Source organism: Alosa pseudoharengus, unplaced genomic scaffold (assembly GCF_046254945.1).
Source record: "Alosa pseudoharengus isolate Yale_2024_CS ecotype anadromous, Long Island Sound unplaced genomic scaffold, YU_APseudo_1.1 YU_APseudo_1.1_scf_7, whole genome shotgun sequence".
In the NCBI taxonomy this organism is placed as follows: domain Eukaryota; kingdom Metazoa; phylum Chordata; class Actinopteri; order Clupeiformes; family Clupeidae; genus Alosa; species Alosa pseudoharengus.
The window spans coordinates 19866058-19875455 of NW_027468859.1; the positions used below are offsets into that span (position 1 = coordinate 19866058).

The window sequence follows — 9398 nt, forward strand, 5'->3', positions numbered from 1 at the left end:
TCACCTGCTGGGCTTAGCTTTGTGAGAAAAATCTTTCAATTGCACATGGTGAAAATCACCTGACCTGATACCAGCCAGGGACAAGAGGATCATTTTTGAAGGAGAAAAAGGGCCTCGACGCTTCAAAGAATTCCAAGTGTGAGGGCCCCATTAGTGTAGTGGGGTAAATATCCAACCAGGCAAATCAGCGTCAATTGAGATGTGCAATGTTCCAAAACATTTCAACGTTTTTGCAAATGAGGAGGCAAAACAAAAAACATTTCTACTCAACCCCTTACACTCCCCTGTCTCCTTTGTCTTTGAAACCCATCTCGTCAACACAGAGGTTCATAGAAAATTCAACAGCATTGTCAGAAAGTTCTTTCCCCCTTTTACTTTGCGAACCGTTTTGTTTGTGATGAGCTTTTGTCAACAGCAGATCGCCCGAGTCATCCGAGTGTGAAAGAGCGATTAATTATTGATCGTTTTCCCCTCTTGGCGTGACCTTACTGTATGCTTCGGGGGTCAGTGGAGAGAAAGGCTTTTCCGATTAGTCGGCTTTGCCTCTGCCTCTTGGACTGTAAATGTAAAACTCATTTTCCGCAACTTTTTTTCCCCGACAGAAAAAAAAAGTATATATAGCCGACACGACTTTGTAGCCAGATTAAGCGAGCTGCCCTGCACAGATGCAATCCAGGGGATTAACAGGGGCAGCCACTCATTCATGTTTTGATGGGTTGCAGCAGGCCGCTCTCTCAGTTCATTTATGTGGGCCTTGGGCCGTGGATGCTTTAGGTCAGCAAAGGCCTCGCCTGAAGTATTCACTCTCGTTTTAAGAACATTTCCTTTTCTCCGCTCTTCTTTTCCTAACCATTCAGGCTGACATTTTCTTTGGTCTTCATCACCTCATCGATTGGCTAAATGTTTTTATTGGCTCACTCAGTGTCACTTAGGGAGGGATTTATCAGTTTTAAAAATGTAACTAGGCTGTGCTTAAATGTGTCTGCTATTTCCTTCCAAAGCCTTTTTTTTCCCATTCTGCTACAGCGGAGGATCTAATGGGATTCTAAGAGGATTCACTCCGTTATTGAAGCTTTGACTAGGAACTGGCAGCCATGCCGTAAAAGAACTGTGCTGAATTGTTGTAATGCGTTGTTAACCCCATTAATTTTTTCGTTGGCAACCACTAGCCTAGCAAGCCTAAACTTAGTGTCGCAGTAGGAGCCCAATAGTTTCAGACAAATGAACGCCTTAATGTTTGGTTCATTAGTACCTTTGAAAGTTTAACGATTTGGGAAGCACTCAGACAGAGAAAGAATATGCTAACAAGCAAATATAGTTGTTCAACTGTAACTGTATAAAGTGTAATCGAGCACTGCTAACACCAATATTGGTCTTTCTACCAATTCTCATAGTATGTTAAAGTTTTACATCTCTTTCTCCCCTCATCATTGGCTCTCCTAGGTGATCTACGCGCTCAATACGAAGAACGACGAGCACGAGGCGGCGATCCAGACGTTGAAAGAGGCACACGAAGAGGAGGTGCAACAGATCCTGTCCGAGACGCGCGAGAAGATCATGCAGTACAAGAGCAAAATCAGCGATGAGATAGACCTCAAGCGCCGCATCCAGTCTCTCGAGGAGTCCATGGAGCTGCATGAACGAATGAAACGGCAGGTGTGTGTCCTCCGAGCTGAATATGCTACCATGACAATGTAACAGGTGTGAATCCTCCGTGCTGAATATGCTACCATGACAACGTTACACCTGATGGTGTGATGGAGTGGAGATATTTTTCTGGTGATGGCTACATTTGCCTTATTCTCTTCAAACGTCTATTCCACATAACGTCTAGTACCAGTACAGAGCTGCTCGGGGCTCTTTGCAACTTCAAGTCACACTCGTTATTTTCATATCAAATTATGTTTAAAGATGTCCAAAGACATGAGCGTAATAGGCAAACCATACACGATGACCTATTGCAACTTGCCACAGCATCTATTGAGAGTTGAGAAGGACTAGTTTGTTAGAATGTCACCTAGTTGTAACTCCTGTCCTCCTGTCTCCTGCTACCACACACATGGCTGAAATGCATGATGGGTTCAAGTTACTTTAACATGGCATTACTTTGCCTAACCACACACACACACACCACATCAGATCAGTTACCGGGGTAATGAGGCAGGCTTTTGATCCCTTGGGATTCCCCACTCGCAGTGTAGAGTTACAGACTAGATTCTCCTGATCTCGGCCTTAGTAGTCCTCTGAATCTAAATGTACCACAGCATCTTTGGTAAGGTTGTTGCTATGAAGGAAGTTTAAGCCGTGTCTGTGTTGCAGGCGCTGTCGGAGTTCGAGACCTACCGGCAGCGCGTGGAGGACATGCAGCTGTGCACGGAGGCGCAGCACACGCAACGCGTGGTCAGCATGTCGCGCGAGGTCGAGGAGATGCGTCGCAACTTCGAGGAGAAGCTGCGCACCTTCAGCCAGGCGCAGACCCAGTTCGAGCAGGAGAAGCGGCAGGCGCTGGAGGAGCTACGCGCCTCGCACCGCCAAGAGGTCCAGGACATGCTGCGCAGCCACCAGAGCCAGAACCAGAACTACAGCAAGGACCAGGAGAAGCTGGGCCAGCTGCACAAGGCCGAGGTGGAGGCACTGAGCGAGCGCGTGGACGAGCTCAAGCAGGACAAGAAGCGGCTGGTGGACGAGTACGAGGCCAAGCTGAACAAGGCGCAGGCCTTCTACGAGCGCGAGCTGGAGGCCATGAAGCGCACCCAGCAGCTGACCGCCGAGAACCTGATGGCGTGGAAGAAGACGGAGGCCGAGCTGCGGCGCGAGTTCCAGACGCAGGAGGCGGCTCTGCAGAAGACGCTGGGCAAACTGCGGGCCGAGCTGACGCGCGTGCAGGAGGAGGCGCGCGACAACCGCGAGAAATCCCACAAGCTGCAGGCCTCGCTCGTCAGCGCCGAGAGCACCGTCAAGGTAACGCAGCAAGGGGAGGTGGTTTTAATGGGGGTTCAGTAACCTCTAGGGATGCTTTAGAGAGGTTATGCAGAAACAGTATCAAAGCCGAAGCAAGAAATGGAGTATTTATTCCGAAGCATTGCTGTTCTGCTCCTTTTGACGTGTAAGTCACTTTGGATAAAAGTCTCTGCCAAATGAATAAGACATATGGATTCATATAATTTGATTTTCATGTATTGGGGGAAAGTTGAACTTGAGTGACATGACTAGGTCATTGGTAAAGGATTGATGGATCAATAGTCAAATCCATGCCAACAGCAGATATCACAGTGGGTACACTCTGACATAATAGATGGCCTCTTTACTGCAACCACCATTTGTGTAAATTACTTTACAAGTGTAAGATGCTGCTGCACCATGGAAGACAGGCCAGTTCTGTCCATCATTGGTGGTAAGCGTAGGTAAAATGATTGGTATTTTCATACCAAAGTCACATTTGGCATAAAAACAGATTCGGTTTCATCATGCACAAATAGTCCAATATGTTCTCTAGATAACTCCCCCTTTGGACCCCATCTACCAGCACCACGTCACGTCGACCTCACCACACTCATATGGCCACTACACTTTTTGAAAAAAAAACATTCGGGGGGGGACGGGGGACGGACTGAACAACATTTCTTCCTTTCCTTGTTGAAATCTACAGTATTTATGTTGTCAAAGGAAGGTCCAATGATGTTAACAATCCAATGCTAATCCTACAAAATATCAAATTCATTCCAGTTGACTCAAAGGCTAATGATAGTAAATGAGGGAAAATTGGATCTTTGATGTGGGAGAAGGACCACTGCGGAGATAGATCTATAATGTGATCTAATTAAAGGCTTCCCTTATAAGAGTCCTTGATCACTTATTGTTCCCTTATCTTTGGTCACACTCACTTTTACACAGCAGCCTGAATGTGTTTCCCCTGCTAATATTAAATTCGCTCTCGACTCAGAATGTGGATGGCCTTTAGAGGCAAAGTAGAATGAGACCGAGGAGACATAACTTCCTCTTGCGTCTGCGTTGCAGCCTTTGTCTCAGTATGTCTCGGAGTGGCACTGACGTCCAATCAAAACTTCAAAAAGACACGAGGCATGTGTGGAAGAGAGAGCTAATTAGTCCACACGTAACACCCAAATGGAAACAAAGTCGTTGATAATAAATGTTCGGCCTGGGATCTCAGGAACGGCGTAGCTGGTCGGACAAAGTGGCTGTTATTTATCATCCTAATTAGAGAAGAGCGGCACGGAAATTATGCCGCGGCGAGATAAAAATAATACCCAGCGCTGCGGGAATCCTGCCGGGCTTCAGTCCCTCCTCGCGGGTTAAGTGAAAGCACCAGCCGAGGTTACTGGTTTCAAAAACGATTCTCGTCCTTTTTCAATGCGTTGTTATCTGTCACATGAAGGTAACACATTTTAATATATTATACAGTGTTTCTTTGGGCTGTTTTGGCTGTTTCTTGACGCCAACAGTGCCAAGTCAGAGGAATATGTAAATTTGTTTTCTGTGTCCGGCAGATGAGGCATGAAGCAATGTGGTGCCAGTTGACCAGGTTCTCATGTCTGGCAGGTAGAGATAGTAAATAGACACACAGAGTGTAACTAGTGCAAGCTCCACATCAATCAAAAGTGTTGTCTGGAAGTAAACATGCCATTGTTTCACAGAGAGAGAATGGTCCATGTGGGTAGATGTGGTAGATGGCCACAAGGCTCCCTGGAGGTAACACTTGCTGACCGTCTGCAGCGGTTAATTCGCGCTGACCATTCCAGGGGGACGCACAGGTGCGGCCCACTTGATTATGTCCGCTACGGCGCGAGGATCTGATCTCTCATCGCGCCAGAGAATATAAATAACGAGCCGCCTAAACAGAGCCGAGGATTAAACCGTGTCCTCTCTCCGACCGCCTCATGCACATCATTAGCCACACACCTGCTTCGCCAGCTCCACAGTGTGTGTGTGTGGGTCAGTGTGTGTGTGCCTGCGTGTGTATGTGTGTGTGAGGTTGAGGGTGAGATTGGAGGTGGGAGGGGGGGGGGGGGTGATCACTACCTGGCAGGAGCTCTTGGATCCGCCGACTTCCTCCCTCCTCCTGGACACCTGCTCGAGCGATTTCTCGGTGCCAGCTTCCGAAATGCCACGGCGTTCCGGTTGCCTTGCCGGTGGGCACGCATGCCAGTCATTTTGAGCGTGAAAAACAGAAGAAAAACCCTGACCTTTAGTGCTATCAAGCAAGTGTTTGTTTATGCTTAGTTTTAGCTCATATTTCTCATACCAAATAGAGTGGAAATTAGTAGAGTTTGCCCCTGTTGTCCTGTTCTGCCTTTGCAGTTATGAAGCTTTTGATTATCATACAGTATATTCAGCTTCAGCCATTAAAGGGTGCTTCTTTGGGTATTCCGGGACTGTTCTGAGGAATGGTATTATGGTCATCCTGTCCAACTGTGATGGACCAGCCAGTGTTGCACACACAGTGTGCAGCAAAGAAGGGACAGATATATGCTCATTTGCTTCTGCCTTTTCCACGAAAGCCCATTCTTGGTGTTTACCATAATAGCGGGGGGCAAGATAATGCAGCCTATTCAACTGTGCATTGAAAGCCCATTTAGGAAGCAGTCACTGTCTTCATATGTATGGGAAGGCTAAATGGTTATTATTTCATGAATAATTAATGCTGGCAGTGGCACGGACGCCTCACTGTAACGTTGCCGTTGTGAAAGCTGTCCAATTAAGACAGGAAAGGGAAAAAAAGCAAGCGAATCATCATCATCATCCTCCTCCTCCACCACCTCCACCTCCTCCCCCGACACACACAGCCCACTCTCTCAATAATGTGTTGGCCGGCAAGAGAATTCATTCCGAAAAGATAAGACAGTCCGAGAAAGGTAGTGTGTGTGTATTTGTGTGCGTGTGTGTGCCGTTAAGATAAAGAATGACTCAGAAGAAGGGAGAGCCATTCGGCTGGGTGATGGGAAAGAGAAAGAGTGAATAAGAGAGAGAGAGGGAGAGAAAGAGAGAGAATAAGAGAGAGTGAATAAGAGAGAGAGAGGGAGAGAAAGAGAGAATAAGAGAGAGTGAATAAGAGAGAGAGAGGGAGAGAAAGAGAGAGAATAAGAGAGAGTGAATAAGAGAGAGAGAGGGAGAGAAAGAGAGAGAATAAGAGAGAGAGAGAATAAGAGAGAATTTTGAATTTCAAAAACCCTTTATTACATTCTTGCCACAAAGTATTTACATGATCACTTTGTCACAATGTACAGTCACATTAAAGATAAAATAAATAAATAAATAAAATCAAGGAGCAAGTCAAGTTTTCTCCAAGAAATGTGCAAACTGCAATTCGCCATCAGCAACCATACACAACACACTATCATAACACCAAATTTCTTCAAAAGATTCAAGATTCATCATGGCTTTGTAGAAATGAAAATCAATTAACATGCGAGACCTCACAAGTATTGAGAAGACCATTACTAGGTCATCACTAGAAGTTTGCTCAATTTTGTTTCTACGACTAACATAGATTGCCATTTTTGCTTGACCTAAGAGAAAGTTTATCAGCTGACATTTGAAACGATGTTTCCGCACATATTTAAAACCCAAAATAAAAGTCTCCATTGAAAATGTTTCATTAAAATGATTAAAGAGTGACTGTAGAACCACGAATAAAGGTGTTAGCCTTACACACTGCATGAAAGCATGAAACACAGTCTCTCTCACAAAACAAAATGGGCACTCTTGACCCACAACAGGATTCAACACTGAAACAAAGGCATTGACTGCAATTGCTCCATGCAGAATCCTCCATTGTAAATCTCCACATTTTTGGCTAAGGGTGACTTGTATAGTGCTCTCCACTGGGGTCGGACATCATCCCCCATTTGTAAAACAGTAGACCAGGGTGTTTCCACCCTCTTGTCCAAAGACTTTTTGTTAAAAGACTTCACACACAGTTTATATAAACACTTGCCAGTAGCTGGCTTCTGACCCAAAAGAGACAATTGATCAAAATGCAAGTAAGAACCAGTACAACCTGTCAAATTTGGCGACAATGAAAGATTGGGAAAAGGATCATTACAGTCTGAACTGCACAGCCCTCTGAAGTTGTCTGCCAACAACTGCAATTGTTCCTTTGTTAGGGAGGCCCGCCATTTCTCAAGTAGCTGAGCTACTATTCGAATAGATCTCATCCCCAGTTGACTGGCAACTTGTTCAGCGTTAACAAGATCTGGTCCTGCTAACTTGAGTAAACCCTCCATAGTAATGACTCCAGACCTAAGAAGGCTATGTGTGATTGTGGGAAGAGACTTTTCAAGAGACATATCTAAAACAGAACCATAGATTAGGGGCTCCTTTAAAAGCCAATACAAAGACTCTGTGCTTCCTGTGCGTTGCACTGTTAAAAGGGACCAAACTTTAAACAAATTACGATAAAACACAGGGAGTTTGTTGATATTCAATCTTTTTGGATCCATCCAAAACAAAGTTCTGTCCAGCCCCAGTCCATCAAAAGTCTGTAAAATGGCACACGCCACATATTTCCAGCTGGAATCCAGAGGCCCCATGAGAAGACGCTGGACGAACTGCAACCGAAAGGCAGCTGTCCTACTTTGTAGGTGCACAAGTCCATGTCCACCTTCCTCTTTAGGTAGGTATAAGATGCTCTGTGGAACCCAGTGAAGTTTATCCCAGAAGAAATCCACTAGGATTGACTGGATTCTTGACAGCAACTGTGCTGGAGGGTCCACACAAGATAACTGATGCCAAAGGGCGGATGCCACCAAATTATTGATAATAAGGACACGCCCCTTGTAGGAATTTCCATTTATCAAGGCGGTTACCTTTTCAACAGCCCCATCAAAGTTCTTTTGAATAAACATTTCATCCCCTAAAAAAACACCAAGATATTTAAAACCACTCCTGGCCCAATGTAAGCCAGCTGGAAGACTTGGCTCATTTAACCATGTCCCGACCAGCATAGCTAAACTTTTGGACCAGTTTACTCTTGCTGAGGAAACAACATTAAAATCATCAAAAATCTCTAACATAGTGTTTATGTCTCTTTGACCATTCACAAGTACTGCAACATCGTCTGCATAAGCTGACAGTTTAAAAACACTTTCACACGCTGGAATTCTCACCCCCACCAGCTCTTTCCTCAACTTCACCAATAGGGGTTCAATTGCCAGGGTGTACAACATACCAGATAAGGCACAACCTTGTCTGACCCCCCTGTGGACTTTAAAAGGAGCACACAAGTCACCATTAACCTTTAAAATACTCTCAATGTCACAATACAGAACTCTAATCATATCAATAAACTCAGGGCAAAAACCAAAGGCTGCCAGAGCACTCCACAAATAATTGTGCTCGACACGGTCAAAAGCTTTTTCTTGGTCAATGGATACTAAGCCGAATTCCAGGTTAAACAGCTTACCTACATCAAATATATCCCTGATCAATGAAATGTTGTTTTGAATCAGCCTACCTGGCACACAGTAGGTCTGGTCAGGATGGACAACCTGCTCCACAACTTCACTCAATCTATTAGCCAACGCTTTAGAGAGCAATTTATATTCAGTACAGAGGATTGACACAGGTCTCCATGATTTTATGTCATTCAAATCCCCTTTTTTGGGGAGCAAAGTGAGTATTGCCCTCCGGCAGCTCAGTGGCAACCGCCTCCTGGCAAGACTGTCGCTGAGAACAGTCAGCACATCCTCACCCACTTCTGACCAAAAGGACTTATAAAAGTCCACCGGTAGACCATCCAACCCCGGTGCCTTTCCACACTCCATACTCTGGAGGGCTCTCTGCAGCTCCTCTAGGGTCAAAACCCTTCCAAGGACTGCATTCGCCTCTTCGGCCACCTGGGGTAGGTTCTCAAAGAAGGACTGGTCATCCACTTGAATATCCGAGCTCTCACTCTTATATAGGTCTTCGTAAAAACTGACTGCTCTCTGACGTATTTCAGCCAGATTGGACAACAGAACTCCATCCTCAGAAAGCAGTGAGTGAATGAACCTCCTCTGTCCATTCTTTTTTTCCAAATTAAAAAAGAATTTAGAAGGAGCGTCCATCAATTCCACACTCTGAAAGCGGGACCTGACCAGAGCTCCCTGTGCCTTTATGCCTAGCAGGTCAGCCAATGATTTCTGCTTCGCTTTAACGTTTGCTGTGTAAGTCTGGTTGCCAGTTTGTTCAGCTAAATGCTGGAGTTCAATTATTTCCTTTTCAAGTTTTACCATTGAACGAGTCATGTCCCTTGTGACACTGAAAGTATACTCCTGACACAGTTGTCTTATTTGTGACTTACCAAAGTCCCACCACTGTTGCAACGAGCTAAAAGATGGCTTTGTGTTCTTAAAATCTTGCCAAAACAGTCTAAATACCTCTCTAAAATGGCCATCCGA

General features: G+C 45.3%; 1 protein-coding gene across 3 annotated transcripts in view; it reads left to right on the forward strand.

Moving 5' to 3' along the window:
* The first annotated feature begins 1629 nt into the window (after positions 1-1629).
* The window catches only part of fam184ab (family with sequence similarity 184 member Ab), a 93865-nt gene continuing 86096 nt past the window's right edge, over positions 1630-9398 (forward strand). For 2 of the 3 annotated variants that reach the window (XM_076272486.1, XM_076272487.1), the window contains exons 1-2: positions 1645-1656; positions 2320-2961. In XM_076272486.1, coding sequence (XP_076128601.1) covers positions 1645-1656; positions 2320-2961 — 654 coding nt within the window. Of the gene's footprint in view, positions 1657-2319; positions 2962-9398 lie in introns of all 3 variants that reach the window. The other variant, XM_076272489.1, reaches the window with a different exon arrangement.